The sequence below is a fragment of the Neolamprologus multifasciatus genome, chromosome 8 (genome assembly GCF_963576455.1).
Source record: "Neolamprologus multifasciatus chromosome 8, fNeoMul1.2, whole genome shotgun sequence".
NCBI classification, from domain to species: domain Eukaryota; kingdom Metazoa; phylum Chordata; class Actinopteri; order Cichliformes; family Cichlidae; genus Neolamprologus; species Neolamprologus multifasciatus.
In genome coordinates this window covers 21,944,928-21,972,900 of record NC_140446.1, presented here as the reverse complement: position 1 = coordinate 21,972,900, position 27,973 = coordinate 21,944,928, and the positions used below count along the sequence as shown (strand labels likewise).

Genomic DNA, 27,973 nt, shown 5'->3' with positions numbered 1-27,973 from the left:
GAACCTGCTGATCTCTAGGGTTTACAGAGCATGGTCTGAAAAAAAGAAAATATCCAGTGAGTAGCAGTTTGCTAGATGACAATGTTGTGTTGGTGTCAGGGTAGAATGGCTAGACTTTGAGCTGAAAGGTAGGCAGAAAGATTTCAAATAACCATATCTATGCATGCAACTCTGAATGCGCAATACACATACACACACAAAAGACCACGCCAGGTACCACTCCTGTCAGTTAGGAACAGGAAGACTAGGGCATCGATCAGAGCTGGACAACTAAAGACTGGAAAACAGCTGGTGTTGTGACTCTCAATTTCTGCTTCAACATTCAGACATGAGAGTCAGAATTGAGTGTAAACAACATGAAAGAATCAACCCGTTTTGGCTTGTATCAGTGGATCACACTGGTGTGGCGTCCATCTACAGTGTACCCATCTTCTGATGGCTACTTGCAGCAGGATAACGCACCACATCAGATCACCTCTAACCGATTTCATGAAAAATTAGAGTTCACTGTACTCCACTCACCAGATTTCAATCCAACGAAGCATCTTTGGGAGGTGACGGAAATCATGGATATGCAGCTGACAAATCTTCAGCAGCTGTGCTATCATGATAATATGGACCAAAATCTGTGGAATTCTTCCAGCACCTTGTTGAATTTGTGCCATGAAGAATTAGGGAGCTCTAACAAATAAAGTGTCTATTCCAGTGTTTTCACAATATTTATCATTTAATTGTATTTACTACATTAAAAAAATAAAAGTATTAAGGCTGACATAGCTCTACAATTGCTGAAGATCTGCACTGAAGATTCATTTTATCAATTGAGAATCTAGCTAAATAAAAAATAGCTAAAATCTAATTGTTTTGATTACAGGGTTGACTAATGACCCAACATTTTGATGCCATCTGACATTTCACCCCTACACTTCATTTTGTCCTATTAAGACATTTGATAGTGAGATCATAATTGGCGTATGATTTAAGTCAAAAGATGTGTTTTGTGAGTTCAGTGATCATGACCTTTTTTTTCTTTAAATGTTCCTTCCTGTCAGAGAAAATCAATTTAGTTCATCAAATCTTCGCCACCCTCGACTTCTCAAGAAAACTACTCAGAGGCACAAAGTGAAAAAAAAGACAGTGCTTCAATTCAACCTTTATTATCTTGTTCTTTTCTGCTTTAAATTAATTTCCTCTCCTTTTATGTAACATCTGAAACAAAGGAAAACATCCTGAACAGGAGTGATAATAAAGACTGACTTAATTTAAACTGATACATAATAAAAAGAAACACAGTAAAACATAAAATGTCTTTAACGTGTCTGTAAAACACTGTTTCCAGCTCAGCTTGGTATGGTAAGATTGCGGCATCTTAATAAAAATGCCTTCGGTTGGTTGCTTCGTCTTAAAAACAAAAATATTCTCTTATTGCATTTAAAAGAAAAAATATATATAAACGGAAACAAAAAGCGACTAAAAACACAACTTAGGAGACAAATGCAATAGTGCCAATGTTTTTGAACTTTTTAGCTATCACAACATCCAGTCAAGCACGCAAAAATGTGTACACACACACACACGGTCTTTCTCTCAAATGTAAGCCGTCAGATTTACATCTATTCACTTCCCTGACTGGAGAAGATCAGTGTTCAAAAGCAAGCACGCACGCACGCACACACTCATGAATCTCTCATGGACAAGAAAAAAGAAAACATTCAATGTTGCAGCAATAACACAGACACTCCCGATATAATTGTCATCATAATCACATCCTTCTCCATTCGGTCGTAACTGTCAACACTCAGTTCATGCACACACAGGCAGGCAGGAGGGCACCTTGTACAGCGAGTAAATATGTGATCATAGTCACCATTACATCATGACAATATATAATAACCAACTTGATTTCTTGAGTAAGAAAAAATACAATAGCGAGGTCAGTGTTTGAAGGGCAAATAAGAGGACATCTCTGGATTTCCACTGTTTTTTTCCACACATTTCTCTTTTCTTCTAAAACAGAAAACAAACTGATAAACAACCAACGCACATCGACAAGGAGATACAATTTTGCTTGTCAAATATAAGAGCAGTGTGTAACTGATGAAAAGGTGTGATGATGCTGTTGACATGGAGGGTGGGTGGCCGCTGGGTGTTAGCCAAGGCCACTGCTGCTGTAACATTTAATTGTTCTTTAAGGTCTATGTAGTTGTGTTGTAGCTCTGTTTCAAAAATGGAGGGATTTGTGGAAGGATGCGTCAACAACAAACCCAGAGGCATATAGTGCAAGTTTGGCTAATGTTGTTTTTTTTGTTTTGATTTTGTGTTTTTTCCACCCTGGGTCCCATAGTGATGGCATATTCCCACCAATGTAGACGTGTCGGTACCTACTAAAAAGACTCTTTCCTTTTGCGCATCTCAAACGTTGCTGATCGTCCATTTGACTCAGTAGTGTGGCGCTGTCCCAGATTTTTTTTAAAGTTCCGATCCTTCCCACTCTTAAGCTTCCAAAAGTGGGAACTCTGAAGTACGCCAGCCAGGTCTAAGAGGGCTCAGTCTGCATGTCTGACTTTTGAGATTTGACCATTAAATAGCAATATAAAATTAAAAAAAGTGGCACACTAAAAACAGCAATAGCTAAACTTGTTGACGTGTAGGACTCTGGCTGAGCCTGTCTACAGTGCATGCCTGAGTGATTGGGTCTCTGAATGCAGGTGTGTGGTCTGAAGTAAAAAGACAAAGAGCTATCCAGTTACGTCCTAAAGAGTTTAATGGATTTCACCTTTTTCCCCCAGTTCAAGTTTTACTGTTGTCTTCATTTAAAGTTAGGCGGTTTAATGTCTGTGTGAAAGTAATGTGTGCATGTAGCTTGTGTGTAGTATGACTGTTGAGTGTCTATGTTGGATGACCAGTGTAGCTTTTTTTTCTCCACGTCAATGCAGAGCATGACGTGTTTCACCTTAGGTGTAAAACGTGTGTGTCAGCTGGCCCCTCAGATAGAGTCGGCCCCCCCGCCCAGCAGGTCCCCTGGAAGCAGCGAGGCGGGGCTGCCCATCTGGTGACGATCCTCAAGCGCCGGAGAAGCCCAGAGGCTACTGCTGGGGTACCCTGTCCCCCCCATCCCACCCACACTTCCCCACAGACCCTGCCTTCCAGCCTCCACACCTCCGGCCCCACCTATCCCAGTGCCGTTGGTGCTCCATTGGGTGAAAATGCCCAATCCGGGCCCCTGGGTGGCAGACTGGTCCGACGAGCTGCCTGTGCTTTCTAGACTTTGCCATGCAGAACTGGAAGACCCAGCTCCTCCATTTCCTGCCCCTCCGACTGTGGAAGCTCCATCTACTCCTCCTACCCCACTGTTTCCTCCTGCTCCACCTCTTTCACAGCTTCCTCCGTTACTGTTAACCCCAACTATGGAGGTTGCTGTAGGCCCGGAGCCTTGGGAGCCGGCTGCAGCTCCTCCGCTTCCTGCTCCTCCAGCCTGGGAATGTGCAATGTAGCGAGCCACATCTTCCTCACTCATAAACTCCGCTAAGATGGTTGTGTTACCCAAAACACACCTGGGGTAAACAGAAAGTCCGTCATACACTTGTAATGAATGAAGGGCCACAAAAGCTTGTAAGGTTTTTCAGCCTCAAAATGAACTGCAAACAAAAGTTGAACACTCAGTTTGTGATGTATAGTCTACACAAAAAAGTGAAACTATACCAGAATATGGTTTGCTACACATCACGTTTGCGAGCAAGTGAAAATAACTAGGCTTGTTCTTTCTGCAGGATCCAGATCACCTCTAAACTTCAGAAGTTAAGTAAAAACAACACTTGATGGTTTAACACTTTTCCAGGGATCAGTAACAGGGATCTTTGCAACTCTTGAAAGCCAAGCGTTATGATATTTTACAGAGAAAATGCTCAATTATGAAACAAACTAGGACAATATAATGCTGACCTTTAGATTTACTGGTAGATGGTTTTTGTTGACGGTGGATAAAGGCCATTTGCTACCACTTCTAGTCAACATATTAAGCTAAGCCAAGATGCTACTTTAGTTTATTTTACTTTAAGATTTACTTTAAAAAGATGTTATCAAAATAATTCCTTACATGTGAAGTGCACTCTGAGCCTTGGCTGCCTCTTGTCTGGAGCTGTAGCGAATCAGAGCAGTGCCCTGGGTCAGGCCAAGGTGAAAGGTCAACAACGGCCCGTGCTGCATGCAGATGGTTCTCAGAGTGGATCCATCAATCTGTAGTAAAAAAAACCAAAAAAAAAACAAGCAGACGAAAGAGATCTTAAAAGGACAGTAATAGGTTAAGATGTCAAACAGACTGGGATTTTTAAATGTGCTATGTTTCAAACACTGAAACACAGCACTGCCAAAATCAGGGACAACCATGATGGACCTTCACTGCAGCTTCAGGCTGTCTAACTAGATTCTGTTGGGCTGGCTATAGAGATAGGTGGTGATTTCCGTGGTTCATAGAGAATCATGTAAGTCTGGATAATAATCACAGGTCTGTTTGGTGTGTCAGAAGCATTTAGCTCCAGCTAAGATAGCTTTGGGGATCACTAGACCTTACAAGGTGTGCTTGCACAACAGCACCAAGAATTAAGGAAGGCAACAGAGATGGTGATCATGAGGCCTTTAAAAATAATTAACGAATAAATAAATAAAACATTTGTTTAAAGATGCTTTGGGTGGTCAATACTGGACTCCATGTTCAGCAGAGAAATTCAGTTCAATTTTATTTATGCAGCGCCAAATCACAACTGTTGCCTCAAAGCACTTTAAGTTAAAGACTCTACAACAATACAGATTATTTAGAGGACTCAGTTCTACTTGTTCAGGCACATGATCAGGATTGGACGAGAGACATCTCTGATCTGGCCTGGGAGTGGGAGTGCTGGAGATACCCCAAGAGGAGGTGGAGGAGGCTGCTTTAGTCTCAGCTCCCACTGCCGCTAATACAAATGTGAAATGGACTAATCAGTTTGAATTAATTAAGAAATAGTTTTGTTTTCTTCTCTGCATTTTTAGAAATTCTTTTTCTGCAAATCTGCCTGCATATGTGTGTTTGTGTACCTGTGGCGTGAGGTTGCTGAGCACCAACCAGCAGCTTTCTCGAGAGCTGCCGTCACTCCAGGTCGAGCCTGCACAGAAAAGAAACGGAGGAGAAAAATGGTCTTACTAAGAGGAGTCATCCACGAAGGGTCACTTCATTTTTCCTCCCAGTTTCTCAAAATAAATGATGAATAACTTTCCCACTGCATGAACTGAGCCTCACTTAATCTTCCAAATGAAATATAAATGGATTCTTTAGCTCAAAATAACACTTTCAGTAATCAAAGACATTTTTTTTTAAATCTCCTGACTAAACATTTTTAAAAATTACTGCGTTCAAAGGCAAAAACCAAAACAACATGAAAAATTAGTCACAGCGTTACCAGTGCTGTTCGAGCCACTACTCCAGCTGCGGGCAGCCAATCGAGGGGCTCCTCCTGACCAAGGGGAAGGCGATGGCTGCTTTTGACTGGCTAGGCCTGGAGGTGGGCGGGATAACTGGGTCTGGCTGCTGCCACGACTGGCTTTCCAAGACTTAGGTCCAATGGGCTCTGGGGGCCAGCTGGTCTTGTATTCTGTGTACTTTGCTGTAGGAGACAAAAGGACACAGGCAGGACGGAGACTTTAAAATATCTGCAGACAGTGAATTAATGTAAGGAGCAACACATATATTCCATATTCTCTTAACTGGTTCATTACAAAGCTACTCCCTGATGTCCATGGTTTTCCAGGACTAGAATTTTCTAACATATTTAAGTGCTGTCCAGATTTCACTGCAAATTATCCAAGTAGCTGCAGAATAACATTTAAACCTGAATCTGTTAAAACTGTGACCTTCAAAGCAATCAAATCCAATTCAAATGTATATTGCAAATTCTTTCACTGCTTCGTTTACTTTCTCTTCTTGTAGAGTTTATTAATAACCCGACAATTCACTATTACCAGAAATTATGAAGTAAAAATACAAACGTAGATAAATTAACCAAAAGCCTAGAAGGAATTGTATATATATATTCATGTGTATGGTTACCTGAGTTGTGTGCGTTGTTGAGAGGACTGTCTGAGGCACTGTAGGGCCAGGCACCAGGTGAAGGCAGCAAGGTGTTGAGAGGAGGGGTGGAATCTGCATACAAAGATAGTGAGAACCATAAAATGAATGATCATAAACGATGCCAAAAACAGCCTCCATGGGTAACATATGTAGAGCTAAAGTTGCACCTTTCCAATGTCAAACTGCTTTTTATTCATGCCAAGTGAACATCAGCAAAATTTGGAAAACAACATATGAATCCAATGAAGATTAATTTTCTATTTCATGTCAAAGCGCTGAATCACCACAAAAGTGACACTCATGACACTTTTTATACCAAAGTTACAACAACATTACAACATCCTGGAAAAAACCCAGTGACTCTTTCAGACTATGAAATCAATCACAGTGGAGGAAAACAAAACAAAACAAAACCTTCCTTTTAAACCTTTAGGAAAGCCATTAGTTTCAGTTTTAAGCGCTTGTTTCCAATTAGTCAGATAAGGGAAAACACAAGAGGGAAAAATCTGTGTCAGCAGGCTGCGACCAAGTTTACTGTGAAAACAAACCCACTTGCACTGGCAGTAAAAACACTGATCTATGTGAAAAAACTAAATTGAACGTTCTCATACCTGCTCGGTAATGCAGATGAGATGAGAAATATAATTTTGGACCGCGCCATTGTGCAAAAAGGAGCCACAACTCCCTGTTTATATCTTTACTTGGTAGCAAAATATGAGGAGTGGTATCCATAAGAGTATCGGGTGTTGACATGCAAATGCTAACCAGTATTGTCTTGTAACAATTGGTGCTCTGTATCATTGAGAGTGGGTGGCACTGTGTTTCCCATCATGCTCCCTGGGGTCATATAGGGGTCAGACTCAGGATCAACACGGTCAATTCCTTTCCATGGCACACCAGGCTGGAACTCTAAAGAAAAAACAAACACGTGGTCCGTTAAAGCCTGAAAAGCCTAAAATTTAACCCTACAGGCTTAAAGGGGACATGAAACAGCACAATTTAGCTGGTTTTACACGAAATTAAGAGTTGTTCTTTTTTCCTGTTCATAGTAAATTACAAGTGGTTAGCTTATTACAGAGGGGAAGAAAGCCAAATTAACAGGTAGTTGGCAGAAGATGGCGCTGACAGATGATTTGACAAGTTACCTTTGACACCTTATGGTTTATGTTTTCAAGCCAGTAAGCATGAAAGACATTTATGACAAAAAATTGCTCAAATAACAATTGGTGCTATACGGAGGTGTAGAGAGGTTGAGAAACACCACCTTATACAGGTATGGTAACTGCACAGGGACCCTAGCTCTACCCACCCTTACCAGATACTCTGCTGTGAGAGGGACATTTTGGGAGAAGCAACATGCTCGCTTTGTGAAGTCTGTGTGGAGACAGCCAACAGCAGGTACACTTATGCTAACAATAGCTTGGCTTTAGATGAAGATGTCGAACTAAACTGACATTTCTTAAAAGTTGCTCATTTTAAGCTGAAAATCACATCCACATATGTTGTTTCAAGTGTTCAAAACTAGTATACCTGCTAGTTAGTAAGCTACTTTGCAAACTTGTTGGCAATTAAGACAGGAGCACAGACTCTAAAGTGACCATTGGGTAACCGCTATTAGTTAAACGGCTAAAGTCACATATGAGACTATTTTAAGACTTCAATTTTGTTGAAACAGAAGCTTTACTGTTCTCCTAAAATGTTGTTTAGTGTTGTGAATGTCATCTACTTTTCATGTGGACAGCTGGCAGTGACAGTGATGAAAATAAAATGTAACAAAATTAAGCATTGTGGTTATTCTTTTCACAATGATTTACTGAGTGTAGTCTATTAGAATCATGCTGAGTGCAATGATCAAACTTATTTTTTTTGGCTTTTATTAATTACTGTTTATAGCACTACCCGGCCATCTCCTTGCAGCGCACAGCTAATTCTTGTGCTAGCTGGCCAGGTGGGACAATCTGTACAGCTAACAAGGCAAAATTAAACAGAGGGGCCAGCCTCAGACTTCAGCTTGTTAGTCTGAGCCACCCTTTTCTGCACACAGTCCTCATGTATAAAGTGCTCTATAAACTCTAGCATGATGGCTAATGGGTAGATTCTCCCATTTCAGCTCAGCTGGCATCAACAAAGAACCACTTAAGAGAAAAGAGAGAAAAACTCATTGCTGTACAGAAGTGACCCCCTTAAAGTACTTTTTAGTTTTGGCTTCCTTGTTTTCCACTGGGTTAATGGTTCTGTCACTGTTTAGCTGACATAGTGTATGGTGGGCTATTAACAGCAACCAACCAACACAGTGATGTCACTGATGTCAAGATTTGCTGTAAAAACTAACTTAAAACACTGAATTTTTAAATCTAGTTTCATAGACTGATAATGTATGACCGTTTTTTTTTTTTAAAAGCAGTTGTCTATGATGAAAATTAGAGGTAATACATGTTGTGTTTCATGTCCTCGTTACATATAGTGCACAAATTTGATAATCATCATCTTGATTTAAGGTAGTCACTAACCAGGGGGCCAGCTTGGTGTGGAGGCAGGCTTGGCACACATCTTGTTGCCAGGGGTGCGATGCCAACTGTCACTCAGCCCTTCTCCAACCATCATGTCATACTGCGAATATGGTGAGCCCCCTGGCATCTTTATGGGGGTGACAGGACCTGGTAGGTAGAAAGAGAGCGATCACTTTAATATGCGACTTCACAGCTAATCTTATTGACCATTTCTGCCTGCACTATGAAATTATTTTCAAAAAAAAGTTATAATCTCACCATTTTTATGAAACGCATTCTCAGATGAGGAAGTGTCTGGAGAACAGTTTCCCTCCATCATCCACTTGAAACGGGACTGCTGACCCCCTAGGTCCTTCATGGCTCCAGGCCCCCCCACCACAGAGCCACCCAGGTCCAGACCTGTAAGGTTCACCCCAGATCCAAACCCTGAAGAGAAATATTACAAAGGTTATTTTGTTTTAACACATGTGTGAATCCACAGCTGCCATAAAAATTAAAAATAAAAAACCTACACTACATTCAGTTAATTTCAAAATGAAAAAATGTTTCAGTTTCATTGTTGAAACAACAGTTTTAGGACATTTTTTTATTTAAAAAGTAATTGTTTACCAGAGTATGGTCCTAGATTTTTTTGGTGCAGGTCAGCCACAGATGGTGCCAGGCCTGGGTGGGACATGGGATCAGCCCCAGGCAGTTTAGGACCCCCTCCTCCACCTCCACCATGGTGGGAGGGGGATAGTTTGGAGCTGCTGCTTAACCCCCCGACCTGCCTCTGCTGCTGGAGCACCGCCATAATCCTGGCCAGCTGAGATGATATAACAAAAAACAAGAACAATCACTGAAGAGGTGGAAGTAAAAAACAAAAACAAAACAAGCAAACAAACAAACAAACAAAAACAAAAAAAACAAGAAGAGAGAAGTCTGTGTGTGTGTGTGTGCATGTATACCTGCTGAGGGTCAGTCTGCTGACGTGTGTTTGGTGTGAACTTCCTCTGGTTTTGCAGTAGCTGCTGCTGCTGCTGTTGTTGTTGTTGCGGCTGCTGCTGCTGTTGGAGGAGGAGCTGACAAGCCTGAATGAACATTAAAAAAAGATGCAAAAAAGTTTGCTTCAAGACCAGTTTTAGGTCACATTTTGTTTTGCATCCTTCACACTGCAAAAGTATTTGAATGGATTTTACGGTTTCAGTGTTATAACAAAAAAAAATTGAATTTCCTTCTAGCTATTTGGCTACATAATTTCATATATATGCTGACTGTGTCACACAAATTATGCATGAAAATTAGTCACACATATGAGAAAGTAACAATCAGAGGGAATGACGCCTTGGTAACGGTGGTGTACGGAAAGTACAGATCAGATTCTCCAGTGGCTGCGTACAGCCTTGCCTATGCCCTTAGCAGATGTGTGCTGGAGCCCTGCAGTAGCCTTCAGAGACATATAATGCTAATTCTCACCAGCTGAAACTGGATGTGGGGTGGGTAGATGCTGCTGAGCATTGCAATATGCTGGGGGGACAGCTGCGGAGGGAACACACCTCCCCCAACTCCTGCCACCCCTCCCACACCACCAACTCCCCCCATGTTTCCACTGGGAGGGGGCATCTGCTTCAGCACAGAGCCTGGCACCTAGAGACAGACAGCAGACGGGCACACCTGTTACCAAAGAAACATTTTGCTTTCCTGTAACTATAAGCAAGTACATTAGCTTTTTCCTGATCAACATTCAATCCCTTACATGGTCTCATCAGTTGGTGACAGAGATGCACTGACTGAAAGCTTCATGAAATCTTTTCCAGTGTGAAACACTGATTTTTTTTTTTTTTTTGGGTAAAAACTAAAACTGACTACATACATAAAATGTCAAACTTTTAATAGAAATTGTAATGTATGGCCATATTAAAATATTAACCATTTTCTAACTCTTATAGTCTCGCTAAGTGCAGGGGGTTACAAGGCTTTTGATCGCTTTCACTTAAATGAGAACGTTAAGCAAGAGTTGCTTAACTGACAATCCTGTATTGTAAAAAATGAGAGATGACTGGACACCAACCAAGTCTACAGACAGATCAGCAGATCTATGAACATGAGGAATGATGTATGCTACATTAGAATATTACTTTTTACTTAAGACTCATTAAGTAATTACATAAGTAATGTATGTATCCATGTATGTATGTATTCTAACCGTACTAAACTGAGCAATGCAAGAAAATGCAGGGCTCTAGAATATGAGTATTTTGTTACATAACACCAGCTACAAGGCAAATCTGGCTTACAAAGAAAAATACAGCCTTTACAGCTTCCAAGTTGAAATCATTCTGCATTTGTATTAGCTACATCCGATATAAACAATAAAAACAACATGGCACAAAATGAGAATGGTTTAATGTATGACGCAGATGTGAAACTAAATTTACACCACATAGCCCACTTTGATCTTTAAGTGGGCTAGATCAGTTACTCTCCCCTTTCTAATAGAGTAAAGACATTTAAGTAAACATTTAGTGCCTGAAATGTCTTAATATAAGAAGATGAAGTACAATTTCAAAAACAGGTCAAACAAATGTGAAAACTTACAGAATAAGTTCTGGTAGCTCATTGCCAAGACTATCCAATATTTAAAACAATAATAATAAACTTTTATCGTAGGTAGTGGAAAAACAGGAACTTTTCTGTCATTTAAATTTAAATCTATTAGCTATTTACTTTGGTTTCAATGCCAAAGGGGGAGGTCTTTATCAGAAGGAAAAGTTGGAAAACCTTTCCAGTGAGCTGAAATGGAGTCTTCGGGGGCTGATTCTGGTCCCAAGCCCATATGTTTGGCACCCATAATCTATGAAGTTTCTGCAAAAACTATCAGCAAAGAAAATTTTTTTTTTTTTTAATACCTGAGGTGACAGGAACTGATGAGGCACTTGCGCTCGTATCCCTGGTGACTGGTTTATCTGCGGGATACTTGGCTGATGTCTGGACTGAGCCATTCCTCCACTACTGCCAAAGATATTGTGACCAGCCTGCGATCAAACACAGAAAATTAAATGTCAGATGACCTATAGTGGAGGGCGGAGGACGTGAAAATCTTAAAAAATTAAGCCGAATGTGACAAGGTGGATGTAAAACTTTTCATATTTATGAACATCTAATGAAAACAGAAGATTTATACAAGGACTTCAAAGACATTAGGGCAGAAACAAAAGGAGTGATTATCTTACTTGTCTAAAGGGGATAGAGTGGTTGAAGAGGGAATGGGGCTTGTAGACAGAGGGTGGAGAGTACAGAGAGCAAGGACCCTCCTCCCCAAGGCACCCATCCTGATTGATCAAAGGCAATGTCTGTCACAGTGACAGCCAGTGGAAGACCAGTTTTGGTGGTATATTATGGTGTAGGGGAAGTTTGAGGAAAGGAGAAATGAGGCAAATGGAACAGGCAGGAAGAAAAGGTAGAATCACACGAGGAAAAAATTATGATAAAAGACAACATGTTATCTAGACATGAAAGACAACATGGTAATGAGGCATCACCTTGTCATAATAAGCTCCAGCATCCCCAGGTGCTGCCTCTTTGGAACCAGGAGGACGATAAGACACCCCCACACCTCCTCCTCTTCCTCCCTTCCTCATGTCTCCATTGTAATCAGTCATTCCCATGCCTCTTTTATCCATCTCTATTTTCTTCTCCTGGATAGAACCTGAAGTTGGGTCAATGTTTGGGCCACTGGGATCATCATTCTGTCCAACAAAGAAACCCAATTTCACCATCATGAGCACTGCTTTTAACACTCACTGCACAGAACACTACAACGTGTCAAATGTAATTTATGTTAATTTTTAGTATGAATTCCTACCACAACAAGAAGTAAGAACGTTTCTATCTTACCAGCAACCCCATGTTAGAGAACTGTCTGTTAATGGGGCCCATCCATGACTCTCCTCCACCAGCTTTCAATGGGCCCTAAGAGACAAATACAAGGAGAGCAAATGAAATGACTTTAAAGATTTTTTTTTGTTATAAGAATTCACAATAAAAGCATTCCAATTGTGGGACTAATTCACGTAAGTATGTTTACTCGCCTCTGTCAGTGCGCCCCAGGGCAGCTGTGGCTACAATGTAGCTTGCCATCACCAGTGTGTGAATGTGTGTGTGAATGGGTGGATGACTGAATGTAGTGTAAAGTGCTTTGGGGTCCATAAGGACTAAGTAAAGTGCTATACAAATACAGGCCATTTACCATTTATTTTAACTCTCCTAAGGAATGTTGACAAGACTAAATGATGGCTAAATAAATATATTTTTTAAAAAAAAAATCATGAAATTACTTCAAATAATTTAATAATTTTTTATTTTTATTTTTTTTTAAAAACAGAACAACCTGTTAAGGACATCTGTCCTTCCACTTAGGTTGAAGACCTCAGATATTATCATTTTGATTTTTAATAATTTTATTTTAATAATTGATTTTTCCTTTACAAAGATCAATTTTCCCCAACAGTAACCCACCTTACTGCTGGGCTTCTTCCCACTGTGGCTCTGACCCCAGCCACCATTGCTTCCCTGTCCCCAAGATGATCCACTTCCCTGGGAGCCAGTACTATTCCACATGCCGCCACCTTCCTCCTCATCCTCCCAGCTTGGGTTACGTGACGCTGCCACAGGGCTCTCTTTGTTCCCCCAGCCATCTTGCATAGTCTTTGAACCTGCAGCATAAAAGTTACAAGCCATTATCAGATTATGATTAAAGCCATTAGAAATGACATTTATATAAATACAAATACTTTAGTTGTGTGTCTACTGCATCATGCATCATAACAAAACCCAGTACAACCAATGCAAACCTCAAAATCAGACTGTATGACTAACACTTGTGATTCAAAGACGTGGTTTTGTTTAAAACTGATTTTCTGACCAGATTTGATGGGATTTGAAGAAGGGTTTCCCCAGCATGTTGTCTTTCCTCCAGCATCATCAGGGTCTCCCCAACCAGTCGGAGCATCACTAGGCTTCCCCCAAGCTGCTGTGCCATTGTCTACTGTAGGACTAGTTGGGGAAGTGCTCCCCCAGCCTGATGGACCTACAGATACACATGGGCATGGTTAAGGTGAGAAACAAGAAAGAGGCTTATTTTAATCAATGTTTATTTGTTTGTTTTTACAGGGGAAGTAAAAAAGTTTACACAAAGGACACTTCTTTGAACAGTTCATGGCTTCATGTGGTCTGGCTCACTGATCCAAAAATCAAAGTGTTTTGTCTGCAACCATACTGGCTTCCGCTATCAGTCAGCAATGACGCTTCACTGCTACTGTGGTTCCACAGTCACGACTGCAAAAACATCAAGCTGCTGCTTGGTTGACTATTTTCCCATGTCTGAGCTGCTGTCTTATAACACTAAATTTCAGTGATGACCTATATAACAGTTGCTCTAGCTGTCCCATTAAAACTGCACATTCAACAGTGGATTTCTGATTAGTTCACTTCATTCAAACAGTGATTTTTGGTGGCAAACTTCAGCTTCTTCAAATTGCTGTTTAAGCAATGAACAAATATCAATTTATACAAAGCAACTATACAGAAAACTGTTTTGTTTTGATTTCAGTAAATTAAATATAATTTCCTTGTGTTTAACCACAAGAAAATCTTACTAACCAATGGGATCATTTTCATTCCAAAAAAAATCATAGTACAAATCAGACCTTTCTCATTTTCACATTACAATGTGTAACAATGCATAAGGTGTGAACAAGTTCAGCAACTCTGGCTATAAAAAAAGACAACAAAAAAAACAAAAACAAAAAAAACAAAACAAAAAACAGCCAACTATACCTGATCTAGTTCACCTAGACACAATGCTTTCAAAGGAAGAAATGTTTCATCACTCATCTAAAGTGAAAACAATGCATTCAGATTAATTGTATCGGCTTTATCTGATCTAAAGTGGTCTGACCTCCACTTCAAGACTTCGCTGCAACAAGGCAACACTTCCTGCACAGAAACCCTGCTTGTGAACCACTTGAGAGTTTAAAATCCTCCAGTGTATACAAAATGGTCACCATTGAATTTAAATTTGGGGAAAGATAAAAAGTCAAAGGGAACAAAAATCTGGTGAGTCGAGTGGGTGGTGATCAACAATGATGACTGGTATGCACGTGTGCCAATGTACAAAGACACAAACTAAAGTCAAAGTGGTTTGTGCCAAATGCATTTCCTCAGATTAAAGGCTTTTTCACACCAGGTGCGTAAAATCTATATGAATATTTTTCTGCATTAAAAATATTTTTTCAGGCTCGCCCATTCTTAATGCAGCCATTCACACCAATAGTGTATTTTCACTGATATGGAAATATTAAAATGATACCATTTTACCTCAGACACACAGCTAAACACATTCGGCTCTCTGAAATTGTGTTCCCAACTCTGCCAAGAAGTGTTCAAACTCCCCTATGACATCCTTTCATACGTAAGAAAGCCGTGATACAGCTTCAACTCCTGGATCAAACCATGAAATTCTCCCTACTCATGCCTTCCTGTGAGAACTGGATGAACCAAGAATTTGTTTCTTCATTTGATTGTTTATAAACATCAGGACCAGCTCATCATCACTTCATGTCTTTAAAAAAAAAATTCTACAAAAATGCAACGCGCTTGGTGTGTATACAGGTTATTTGGCTGGTTCTGGTCCGTAAAATTCTGAATTTTGCATTGTTTTTTGCGCAGCACGTTCAGTGTGTAATGTCTATACGCAGACTTGAGTCTGACCCTGAGGGAGACTAATTCAAAAGGCACAAATAATAAACAGTGACAGAAATGATAAGCATGCGGCAGGTTGCATTCAGGTTTGAAAACTATAACTATACCACTAAAAAGCCCTGTTTGGAATCTGAGGCCAGCTATGATTACCAGCAATGATTCTAAATATCTAGGACAGATCAGCTTCCTCCATAAGTTTATCACTGCTCTTTGAGAACATTTTGACATCATGGTGGAAATGCAAACAGTCAGATAAAAGAAATTAACAGAGGTGAACAACGAGCTGGAATGAGAAATTTATAAAGATTTTTATCAGGTATTGTTGTGGATTTGTATGGGTTGAGTTATGGAACTTATGATTACACCCTGGTTAGTTAAATTAAATTCCTAATAACTTACCCATAGCGGAAGACTTCCCAGGTCCAGTGTTGAAGTCTCTGTTACCTCCAAGTGCTGCAGTCTGCCTGCTGGGCTGCTGCTGCACTGGAGGTCCCTGCTGTTGCTGTTGCTGCTGCTGCTGCTGCTGCTGTTGCTGCTGCTGCTGCTGTTGCTGGGCCGGGCCCTGGGCCTGGCCCTGGACTGCATGACCACTGTTCTTATCCCACAGGTTGACCGGTTTGTAATGATCTGGGTCTCCCCATGCTGATGTTCCATCATCTACTTCATTCTTCCGGCTTATGGACTGCGGCGAGGGTTCCTCCCAGCCGCTTGGTTCAGATCCACTTCCATCTCCTCCAGGGACACCAGGGATGGGCCCTGAAGTCCAGCCTGAGCTTTGGTTCTGATTCTGGGCTTGAGAGATGAGTTTCCTCCCCCCACCCCCTTGCATAGCCCCTTGGTCCATTGCTTGGTGCAGCTGTGGATGCTGTGATTGTTGCTGTTGCAGTTGTGCCTGTGGGCCTGTGATGGAGCCCGACTGGCTGTTTGGTATCTGGTGCATTTTGTTTCCTCCACTCCAACTTTGTTGGGGTTTGGACCCCATGCTTCCAACAACACCAATACCCCCTCCTCCACTTCCTCCACCACCTGTTCCCCCTGCCCCCCAGGTCCTCCGGGGAGCACTTTCACCCCAGTCTCCCCACCCACCCACACCTAAATCCCCACCTGAGTGCCCTCCTCCATTCTTCCTCTCATCTCCCCACCCTCCTCCGCCACTATTTAATTTGGAGTCTTGCTCTCCCCAATTCTTACCTACCCCAGCCTTCTGTTCTGATCCCCACCCACCCCCTCCATTCCCACCCATTTCTTTCCACCCTCCTGTCCCTTTTTCCTCCTGACTTCTTCCCCAGCATCCAGTCACATGGTCACTTTGTTGCCCAAGATCACCCCATCCTCCTTTTTCTCCTCTACTATTGCCTCTGTATTCATCACTACCCCAACCTGTGGCTTCCTGGCAATCCCCAGCCCCCATCCCTCCTCCACCCCAGCCTGTAGCTTTCCCCTGTTGGCTAGGGCCTGGCACTACCCCTGACCCTATAACAGGTCCAGTTGGAGTCACTGGCCCAGATTGTGATACGCCAAGATTTCTCATGTTGGGGCCGATAGGTGGTGGGGCTCTCCCAGACAAAGAAGCCCCACTACTGCTACTGTTGCTGCTGCTCTCCCAGCCCTCACCAGAGGACCCAGTGGATGGAACCAGGGAAGGGCTGACCCCTGGAGTCACAGAATCAGTGCTTAAGGTCCTAGGTCCACTAGAATATTGAGAAGGACCACTGAGAGAAGGTGGATGTTTTGATGTAGCTGATGAGGATCCACCTTTACTCTGTCCTGCATGTTTATCAGTGTTCCATTCTGTGTTTTGGCGGATCTGTGTCTGGCCCCAGCCTGTGTTAGACAGGACCCGAGGATCCAGATCAGAGCGATTTAGCAGGCTCTGTAAGGCAGCTTCTGCATCAACTGCCTGCCGACGTGGTCGGCTGCTATTAGGCGCACCCCCACTTCTAGAATTTCCACCACTGGACGACGATCCTCCCCGTCCTCCTACACCCTCACCCCATTCTCCCGTTTCACTCTCTCCTTTCTGATTGTCCCAGGCTCTGGTAGTAGTGGTGGCAGTTGACGAAGAGGAGGAAGCAGTGGGCGGGTTCCCTGCTGTGCTGCCTCCACTACTGCTGCTGTTACTGCTGCAGGCTCCACTCATTCCCTCACCTCTTGGATTCGGTCCACCAACCCCACCAGAGTTTCCACCCCACTCACTACCAGAAATCCCTCTTTCACCACCATCTCCCGATAACCCCCACCCTCCCTGAGATACCCCAGAGGTCTGACTCATGTTGCCCCCATTTCCAGCACTACCCCAAACATTAACCCCACTTGTGGAACTTGGATAAGCCCAACCTGAAGTCCCATTATCCCCTTCTGCAGCTCCAAATACCCCCGTGCAAGTTCCTCCACTCTCCCAACCATCAGTCCTTGAGGCACCCTTTTTGGAGTTAGCTGCAGGGTAAGAAGGCTGGCCTCTCCATGAGGAGACAAGGCTGTGCTCTTCACTCATCCCACTTCCTCCCGCACCATGGTCCATTCCTCCCCCTATCCCTTCTCCCCCCGCAATTTTTGGTCCCGCTGATTTACTGTCCCAATTCCCTCCACCCATTTCTCTGTCTCTGGATGGCATTTGGTGAAGTTGGTGCTGATGGGTGTTTGATTGATTCACAGATAAAGATGGGTGACCCCCCAGGACACCGGCTGCCCCTAGGGAAGCAGAGTTGTTGGCAGACCCGCCAGGGCCCTGATGGTGAAAGGAAGACTGACCTCCTTCACCTACAGCAGCGGGGCCATCCTGCTGCACCAGTGCAGGCCAGGCTGAAGGGTTGGCATTTGGATTGAAGTTGGCACCTGGAATCCCACTGCTGCCATCAACGGAGCCACTGGCATCATGGCTCCCTGGCACAGCGGGGGCTTTGGAAAGTGAGGAGGACTGTTGTAGCAGAGGCCCAGCTGCAGTTACTGCAATACCTCCTCCAAGATGACCCTGGGAGGCAGCCGTCACCCACGCTGAACTGCTGGACGACTGCATACATTCATTGGGCAAAGAGAACGAGGAAGTGGGTGAGGATTGGTTGCCAGAGGCACTAATGCTATTCACAGGCATTCCGTTGTTGCCGCTGCTCCCTCCATCACTGCCAGCAATACTAGGCCACTCCTCTAGGTCATTGCCATCAACAATCACCTTCTCCCTGCCCTGAGAGGAGGCCTGGCTGCCTGAGCTTGCCCCCCACATGGAATTTGCATAATTAGAAGTAGTAGTAGAAGCAGCAACTGATGATGAGGTGAGAGCCAATGAGGAGGCAGCTGTGCCGGAATCTGTAAAAGTAAATCCCACAAAAGAGCAACTTTAGACTCTTCATCAGTTAAAAAAACATTAAATAATGCAGTAAATGACCTGTGCTTTGACAGAGCTATGTAACATTTGCGGATCAGACAGTGCTTTGCAACAACTGTTTCCAAACATGCAGAGACACACCAGGTGGAGCTTCAAATGTTTACATTTGCTCCAAATGTTTGAGTCAGTCACATAGGACAGGAAACAATTCTGAGAATTCACAGTGAGGAAGCAGACATCTTCTCAGCTCTGTTCACACATGGCCAAGGTAGCACCCTTGACTAATAATACAAACAATATTGGTTTAATCACCCATCTCTTGTTTTCTGCTATGTGAGAAAACCATCTAGATTATGCATTAATTTGATTTTCCTGACATTTCCCAGAATTAATGTGTGACAATAGCCTCTATTTCACAAACACATTACAGGTTGCAGGCCTTCAATGCTTGCCTGCCATCGTGAGTAACTCCTTTTTCAAATGACTCTTTAGCAAGTAGACAGGAGACTCTACACCAAAAACACCAACCTGTGATTAGTTGACAAACCCGCTTTAATACTTGTGACCAACAGCATTGTTAACACTTACCTGAAACAGCAGCCATGTTTGCATTGGGGCCATCTCCTCCCACCCCCCCTCCCAGCAGCATGGAGGACAGTGGCGGCTGACCCCTCTTCAGTAGCACTTTATGGTCCTGCTGGCAGCGGAATCGTGGCGGCACTTCTCTCGGCATGTAGCGCGGTGGCTGCTGAGGCGCCTGAGTTCCGCCTCCGCTACTTGCACTGCTGTTTCCAGCAACACTGGAGCCGCCAGCGGTGGAGGAAGAACTGGTGGTGGAGGTGGGCTGTCCGTTGGCCACTGCCAGGCGCTTGGCATTGTTGCCGCCCTGTGATGGGGTGGCAGCACTGCCAGGGCCTGAGGTGGCTGGAGATGGGGAGGCAGAGGGGGTGGGTCCAGGGCTGGGGGAGGCAGAGCTGCTCTGGGTAGCAGAAGACTGGGCAGAAGCTGGCTTAGTCAAGTCTGGCACTACAAGAAGAGCAAGGAGGTGAGAGAGATATTTGTTTAAGCAGGTGCATTTTAAGAATGCAAGTTTTATTTACTTCAAATGTAACTTCTAATCAAGCATTTGCCAGAAATGGATAACAAACTGGACTATAAAACAAAGAAATCACTGATGCAGATGAATGTGCTCTTGTTTAAAAATAATTTTAAAAATGCATCAAGTGTTGTCCAACACATTATTAAGCCAGAGAAATAATAATGTTACTGTGACTGTGATGCCATCACAATCTTTTTAGACATAAAAATATTTAGGAGCAAATTTAGGAGCAAACTAATATTTATATCAAACTCCATAAAAATATATCACTGTGCTGCTTACCTTTGTTTTTTTGCTCTGCAACCTAAAATGAAGAGAAGCAGAAAGTAGTGTTAAAATGTAGTTTGTTTTTTGTTTCTTTTTGAGTCAGAAAAAGAAAGGAAACTGTTGTTTTTTTTTAATGTTATTAGTCTTTCACTATTCACATAATCTGTCAACATTTAGTCCTCACAAAATTAATGTAACATCTAAGGACATTTAAGGACAAGAGATTTCATTGCAACAAGTTCAACAGCTGCAGTGTTGACTGCAACTCCATAGCTTCAGGAAGCCCAAATTAGCCAAGATCATGAACCAGGTATCTTGTCAAACATAGTTAAACTGTATATACGTGTATACCAAAAATCTGAAATGGCATAATGTAAGATCAAAAATTCAAAATCCAAACTAAATGCTGTTGTTGAACCCACTGACTTAATGTGACAGTTCAAATGTGTCCACCTGAGATAAGAGAGCGCACTGAAGTCACTTTAATAGAACCATACATATATCCATGCAGAACTGCCATTTTAAATGATATGGGTGAATGTGCACATATTTACTGCCTGCATACTGTGTCAAGATACAAACGTTCATTTGAATTTGAGAATATCTGTCCTAGAGGACATGGAATCTGGTAATACAAACACACTCACCTTCTGAGAGGCTTCCCTTTTCCTTTTTTCGTCTTTTTTCCTTTTCTTGTCTTCCATGAACTACTGCTCCTGTCCTGATGCTCCTTTCTTCTGTAGATAAAATAGCAGGCTATTCAATTTTGTATCAACTATTTTAGAACAAGCAACAGTTTGTTTTCATATTTTCTAGATTTTTCCTGTAAACCAAATTCATTCCTCAAGGGAAAAAAAGAGAAAACATTTAATTCTAACTCCATATCAGACACAATCTCTGTCACTACACTTCCACTGGACAACTGGATAAACGGACCTTTAGGTCCTGTAGGTCCAATCAGTTAAGCTTGATTGACTGGATCTACATATCCAGGAACCCATAACAGATAAACCGAAAGTTTGAAATCTAGATTTGTTTTTGAGACAGTGTGCTGGTAGTTACAAATCCAGAATCATACTCTTTACCGGCTTCAAATAAATAAAATGAGAATAATAAAAAAAGCAGATTTCAGCTACAACAAAGAGTGCATTGTCATTAGGATTCCCCATAGCTCCTCTATGATCCCTAGAGCAGGATGTCAGGGACAAGCTAAACATGGTATTGTTCGATTTTTCAGTTTGAAGATGTAACAGCTGAGCTATACTACGATTTTTAAAAGAAACGAATGGTTTATACTGTTTATTTAACAGGGTGATAGAAATGTCATTCATTTCTATTAGAGCGGAACCAGGGAAGCGCCCGTAAATGCGCAAAATGTAAATCATGTATGCATTACAATATGGCAATAACCGCAACATTAGCATGTCTGGGTTCATCTTAGCACGTTAAAACACAAGTCGTTAGTTTTCTCCTTTAAAGGGGCTCGTTTAAAGCAAAACCCAAGCAATCTGGTATGCTCCGGTTGCCTCGGTCTTATGTTGGTTTCGTTTTTGCTTCGTGTCGTTAAGACTTCCATAAAGCAGGATTCCTACATTTGGGGACAGCGACCTGTCATCGTCCCTGAAGCATTTATGATCTCAGGCCAGAAGTATCAGAAAGCCAGACATCATCACGATGTTATTTCAATCTGTCAGATCTGCAGTATAGTAAACCTTATCCAGCAGCTCCAGCAGTTTATGCGTGACATACCTGTCAACGTTATTCCAAGCTCACCAGCATTCGGCAGCTAGCCCCACAGCACAAAAAGGTTTGAGTTTTGAGCTTAAATGGAAAGGCATATTCAAAAACTGAAGACACGGGTGAATAAATCCGCTTTAGCTGAAATAGTCAGACACATTCATCCTCGCCCCTTAAGGTTTACACAAGCGGCAAGTTCAGCAGCTGCTGCTAATAAAATATTTCGTCGAGGCTAACGTTAAGGAGGGGTTCAGACTAAAATACGTGGACACGGTGCACAGCAGGTATTAACGAGTTCAAACCAACGCAAGTTCAGTAACTGCTCTATTAAGTGTACACAACGGTCTTGAACAGCAAACACATAAGAGGGCCAAATACCCAGCCAAATACCCAGCTCAGCTAACGCAGTGCCAAAAATACTGCTAAAACGGCGCTAATGCTACCGAACATTAGCCAGATAAGCTAAGGTAGCATTATCCAGTGACAGCAGCAATTACAAGTAGCCAGGTTAATGGCGCTAGCTTGGTTTGCAAGCGCCGTGGCATGGCATTCCATTAAGATGCAGCCCACTCGCATGCATTCAAACAACGTCCCAGTGCAACGCCGAGAAATGTAAAAATTTCACCCACTTACCTCGGGAATCACATATGAAGATACGCTAGCGTGCTAGCTAGCTTAGCTAAAGTGCTTCAGTGCGATTTTTTTCTAGCTTTTTGAGGCATTCGTCGAGGCTACAAGAACAGCGACGCCTGAGCGGAGAATCAAGTAAAGTGGCAGAAAATGAAAATACACGCGTAATAACGTACTGGTTCGTGAGCACTACCGTTATAATAGTGTAAACCCTAATGTGCAGAAGAATTTAAATTCAAAGCGCTGTGGAGTCAGTCGGGTGACGGGCGGCCATTTTGCTGCTCAGCATGAAGCGTCTCCAATGACCAGCCTGTAGCAGCTGCGTGGAAGCCCTCTGACTGGCTGGCTTCTGCCTGGAGGGATGCATAAAACAGGCTGTTTGACCTCCATAAACTTCTGACAGTCAACTTATTGCTTATTTCGTAAGGGCTGCTTACAACTTTCTCTTCATAGCATGAGTCAGAGAAAAAGGGGAACGAGGAAAAGGAAAAACGAGGATGCCTCTGCAGGAGTAAAGGAGGGCGAGGACACCGAGGAGAGAGGACACAGGAAGAACATCCGCGCAACTAAGAAGTACATTGGAGCTCATGTTGGCATTCAAGGTAGGGCCTAATGTCGTCTTCTTGGAACCCTTTAAGACAAACACACTTACTTACACTTGTGTGACGTCACGTCCACAGGTGGGATATGGAAAGCCGTGGAGTCCTGTACAGAGATGGGTGGCAGCAGTTTCGCCCTGTTCCTGGGCTCCCAGCGATCGTGGAAGAGGCCTGCATTGGACCATACAGCTGCAGCAAAGTTTCAGGAGCTGTGTTCCCAACAGGGGTTTGACCCAGCTCATATCTTGCCTCATGGTTCCTACCTGATGAACTGTGGATCTCCTAAAGAGGGTCCGTCGGACACTGATTATTGTCTACCATTCCTTTCATGCCTAGTTATCTCTTATTATTCTTTGCAGAATTATTCTCTGTTTTGGTCTAACCTGCATACCATGTTTTCAACTAGATGTGTTTGAAAAGAGCCAGGCCATGCTGGTGGACGAGCTCAGCCGCTGCAACCTCCTGGGTCTCAGCCTCTATAACTTCCACCCCGGCTCCTCCCTGGGTACCATCACCACTGAGCAGTGTGTGGACAAGATTGCAAGCGCCATCAATTATGCTCACCAGCAAACACCATCAGTGGTTACAGGTACAGAGGGCCGCCAGAGCACCTGAAACAACCAGCAGTGTGTATCTACCTTGCAGTCATTGCCTTTTCGATGAAACCCATATGCACAGACACTGCCAGAGGTATTAATAAAACTCATCGACTCCATCTAAAAGATGGACATAAGTTCCCAGTCTGAAAAGTGAAGCCAGTGCATTCTTTTTAATAACCAACAGGGGGCAGCAACTCTGGTTGCAGAAATTGTGGTTTCATGAATAAGACTACAACTGAAAATTCCAAGTTCCCAGTCGAAACTTTTTTGTGGAACGCCCCTTCAGCTCTGATTTCCCACTTGGAAAATTGAAGCAGACCAACATGCCCCGAGTTAGCAATCCAAGATGGTGACACTAAACATAAAAAGCAATAATACTATAAACATTTAATCTGTACTGCCACTGTACAGAGCACTGATCAGGCTAAAGAAAAGTAAGTATTAGCCATTATTGTCAGTGAAACCTGAATGGCTCCACCTGGCAAAGAACCAAAACAAATCCTGTTTTTCCCAGCTTTTTCTAGAACGGCGGCACTCCAGAGATCCGATATCCGAGTACGCGGGTATGACTCTCTGACTCTGATCTCTGACCTCAGCAGGCACTATACCAGTGGGTTTATAGCTGGTTTGAAGTCTTATTTAAATACATCATGAAGCTCATATTATAAAAAATGCATATGAAGGAGCACAAAATTGGGTAGGCCTTAGTGTGGGCCTGTTTTGTGATTGGCAAGTAACTACCATATGAACTTGCTCACCTGGTTTTCAAAACAGAAAGAACCCAATAGCAACAAAGCTCAGCCAGAGGTTTCATAACAAGACTTTACTAATTAATGATGCCATAGTGATTGTATCCATCTTTTATAAACCATATGTCATAAAGCACTTCTTTATTGTATTTTGTTCTAAATCCTGTGCTGTCCAGCAGAGGACTATAAATCATTACCGTAAAGGTCAGTAGCTGCTCTGGCATACTGTAAACCAATTAGCAGTGCATGTCAATCTTACTAAATGTCCTATCCTCCCCGTTTCTAAAAGATGAGTTTTTAAGCCAAAGTACAAAAGGGAGATAAACAATGTAGCAAAGAACCAGTTGTCAAAAACTCAGTGATTTATGCCTTAATACACAAAAGTGCTCCATCAAGCCTGTGTGGTTGGGCAGGGAAAGGCCTATGTACGTTTTTGTGATTTTTGTCTACACTCCAGTTATACATCTGGTCTCTGGTGAATACATATTACCGAAAGGCTTGACTAAACAGATATGCCTTTAGCAGACTTTTTAAAAGGAATCTACTGAATCTGCAAACCTTTAGAGTGGAGGCAGCACATTCCACACCAGCAAAGCCTAAAAAAACGTGATCACCCAGAGGACTGTTTGTGGCGGCGCTTGTAGCATGAGTCAGGTCGGAGTTTTTCTAACACAGGAATCCAAAGAATCCCTACACAAAATATAACTTCATGTTGTTAAGCTTTCTGTTAGTGGACTAAATCTCCATATATATAGTAATTATATACACTCAGTAAAACCTTTATTAGATAATCCATGCTACTATGGGGCTGGACCCACTTTTGCCTTTAGAACTGCCTTAAGTTTTTGTAGCACAGTTTCATCAAGGTGCTGCAAATGTTATGGTCTATACTGACATGATAGCGTCACACAGTTGCTGCAGATTTGTCAGAGCCACATGGGAATCTCTTGTTCTACCAAATCCCAAAGGTACTTCTTTTAGATTGACATCTGGTGACTGTGAATACCATTTGAGTACAGTACCAACAATAAAAAAAATTCAGACCCTACCATCCAAACTCATCAGACCAAGTAATGTTTCTCCACTCTCCTGTTGTGTAGTTTTGGTGAGCTGATTTTAACCGTAGCCTCAGTTTTCTACTCTTAGCTCAGAGGAGTGGGACCCATTCTGGTCTTCTGCTGTAGTAGCCCATCTACTTCAAGATTTGATGTTTTGTGTTTGTGCTCTTCTGCATATCATGGTTGTAACAAGTGGTTATTTAAATTACCTTTGCATGTCTATCATCTCAGAGCAGTCTTACCATTTTCCTCTGACTTCTGGCATCAACAAGGAATTGACACCCAATTGATATTTTTTCTTTTTCGGACGGTTCTCTGTGAATGATAGAAGCGGGAAAATCCCAGAAAATCATCAGTTTCTGTAATATTTAGACCAGCCCAACCATGCGACATTCCAGGTCACTTAAATCACCTTTTTTTTTTTTTTTTTTTTTCCCCCTGCATTGAGTTGCTGCCATGTGACTAATTAGATATTTACGTTACCAATCAGTTGAGCATGCATATCTAATAAAGTGCCTGATGACTGGATTTTGATGCCTATCAACAGGAATGATGTTTGCATGGCACGTCTGTTAAATACAAAGCCATTTGAACTTTGCCCGACATTTTAATGTTAACGAAAGTTTGACATAAATGCCAGTGCAACTTTCAGTGGTTAGAGCTGTCACCCCCCCATCAAGAAAGTCTGGGGTTCGACCCTGCTGATTGACTGGGTGCTCTCGCTCTCCAACTTTCTCCCACAGTACAAAGGTATGATGTCATGTTAGCTGTTCTGCGTTTGATAGGTTTAGATGTGAGCATAGGTAGCACATTGTGTGGTGTGATGGACGCAACCAAGAGTGTACCTGGGCCTTTTACTTGTTGACGCCTGGGGTAAATTGTACAGCAGAATACAACAGCAAAAGCTGCGTTCAGACTCTGTTTGAAGAGATAACGACAGAGAAATATTACAAATGTATGAGTGTGTCATATTAAAAACCTCTTATTCTTTGTCTCTCGCTCTCTGGGCTTTCTGTGTGGTCAGTGTTGGAGAACATGAGTGGCCAAGGCAGTACGGTGGGCGGCAAGTTTTGTGAGCTAAAGAGCATCATAGACAGAGTGAGAGACCAGACCAGAGCAGGAGTATGTCTGGATACCTGCCATGCATTTGCAGCAGGTGAGTGAAACCTGTGATGTTAACCTCAAATTTGCTTTATGTCCAACAGGGCTGTGATACCTTAAAATATTCAACCTGGCATAAGACCTGAGAGAGTTTCTTTCTGTGCTCAATTGTTGTTTTATGTCTCGTCTTGGGAGGATACGACCTTGCTGCAGAGGGAGGCGTGAAGGCCATGCTGGATGAGTTTGACCAAGAAGTGGGGCTCCACTACCTCAAGGCCATTCATCTTAATGACTCCAAAGGTATAGCAAGGGCATAGAGACAGAAAAGTCACACATTAAAGTCTCTAGTTGTCTTTCCTTATTCTTTCTGTGTAACCTGAAGGTAAACTTGGCTGTAACCTGGATCGGCATGAAGATATCGGTAAAGGTCACATTGGAATCTCTGCATTTCAAGAAATTGTCAATGAGCCCAGGCTGGACAACGTCCCTCTGATCCTGGAGACACCCGGACGGTGAGATGGTTGTAGAAACTGTGGGTTTGTTTGTTGTATATGGTAATGTATTTTATTCATTTCCAAAACAGGAGCTGCTAGCTCATCCTGTTTTCAGGTTCCTCTTTAACATTGCTTCTATGTTCTTCCCCACAGGCCTGGATTTGAATACGCTGAGCAGATTGACCTTCTCCATTCCCTGTGTGAGAAAAAGTGAGAAAAGCACTACTGATGAGTAACTCTGCAAACGCACTGTTAGCTGTGAAGAGAAGAGTTGTTTTTTTGTCTAGTACCAAAGTGGAGGAGTGACCTGTTGTGTTATCTCTAAACATGGTCATATTATTAGTCGTTCACCACATGAACAGTTTCTCCAAATGACAAACTTTGTCTTTGAATGCCAGTTAAATAAAGGTGATGTTGGAAGTTTTTACATATATATGGTGTGGGGAGGAGTCTTGTTCCGAATGAGCCTTTAGGGGGCAGCAGAAACACACAAATGTAACCCAAACCTAATGAGACTTTGGTTTCAAAGGGTGCCGGTAGAATAAGTGTGAGGAAATGGTTTGCACATTTGTATTGTTTTTATAGTACATGAGAGGTTTGTTTTTAACTTTACGCAAAAACAATTTAAAAATTGCTGATAAGTGCAACAAACTGAATTAAACAGAGGAAACAAATTATTGATCAAAAGGTAAATAAACCTTTTTGGATGACATATTTCCAATGGCAACACAAACACAGGCATACAGATCGAATGATACCTATACCTCATTGAAGTTTCAAACAACACTTTTGTTAAATACCAATTACATTTTGTTACTATGACTAAATTGCTGTAAGTTGTATACTTTTTAATCTGTCATATATTACTCAATTTTCTTTTTAATGCAGGCCTGCATGACAAAATTAGAAAGCAGTTTTACTTTCCTACAACGTTCAATTCTGTTTGCTTTAACTCAGTGCCTCA

At 42.4% G+C, this 27,973-nt stretch overlaps 2 protein-coding genes across 6 annotated transcripts; one reads left to right on the top strand and one right to left on the bottom strand.

Annotated features, from left to right (window-relative positions):
- Positions 1-1,141: 1,141 nt before the first annotated feature.
- tnrc6ba (trinucleotide repeat containing adaptor 6Ba) lies at positions 1,142-22,694 on the bottom strand. 4 transcript variants are annotated; one of them, XM_085170223.1, is made up of 22 exons: positions 21,792-22,694; positions 20,690-20,779; positions 20,058-20,079; positions 19,265-19,702; positions 15,754-18,657; positions 13,517-13,681; positions 13,111-13,307; positions 12,490-12,564; positions 12,135-12,341; positions 11,826-11,945; positions 11,502-11,627; positions 10,069-10,239; positions 9,561-9,683; positions 9,223-9,418; positions 8,872-9,039; positions 8,614-8,760; positions 6,869-7,012; positions 6,083-6,175; positions 5,436-5,639; positions 5,074-5,141; positions 4,097-4,236; positions 1,142-3,554 (listed from the first exon to the last, which is right to left on the bottom strand). In XM_085170223.1, exons 2-22 carry the CDS (start codon positions 20,744-20,746, stop codon positions 2,987-2,989), a joined length of 6,333 nt encoding a protein of 2,110 aa, XP_085026349.1. In that variant the 5' UTR covers positions 20,747-20,779; positions 21,792-22,694; the 3' UTR covers positions 1,142-2,986. The 4 variants fall into 4 exon arrangements, with proteins under 4 accessions (XP_085026349.1, XP_085026348.1, XP_085026350.1 ...); XM_085170222.1 differs by having other exon boundaries at positions 22,413-22,694; XM_085170224.1 differs by having other exon boundaries at positions 20,690-20,776; positions 22,413-22,694.
- A 26-nt stretch (positions 22,695-22,720) lies between these two features.
- Positions 22,721-27,436, top strand: LOC146513102 (uncharacterized). 2 transcript variants are annotated; one of them, XM_085170235.1, is made up of 7 exons: positions 22,721-23,011; positions 23,090-23,299; positions 23,415-23,597; positions 26,439-26,570; positions 26,711-26,815; positions 26,898-27,027; positions 27,163-27,436. In XM_085170235.1, exons 1-7 carry the CDS (start codon positions 22,864-22,866, stop codon positions 27,221-27,223), a joined length of 969 nt encoding a protein of 322 aa, XP_085026361.1. In that variant the 5' UTR covers positions 22,721-22,863; the 3' UTR covers positions 27,224-27,436. The 2 variants fall into 2 exon arrangements, with proteins under 2 accessions (XP_085026361.1, XP_085026362.1); XM_085170236.1 differs by having other exon boundaries at positions 26,898-27,047.
- Positions 27,437-27,973: the final 537 nt, after the last annotated feature.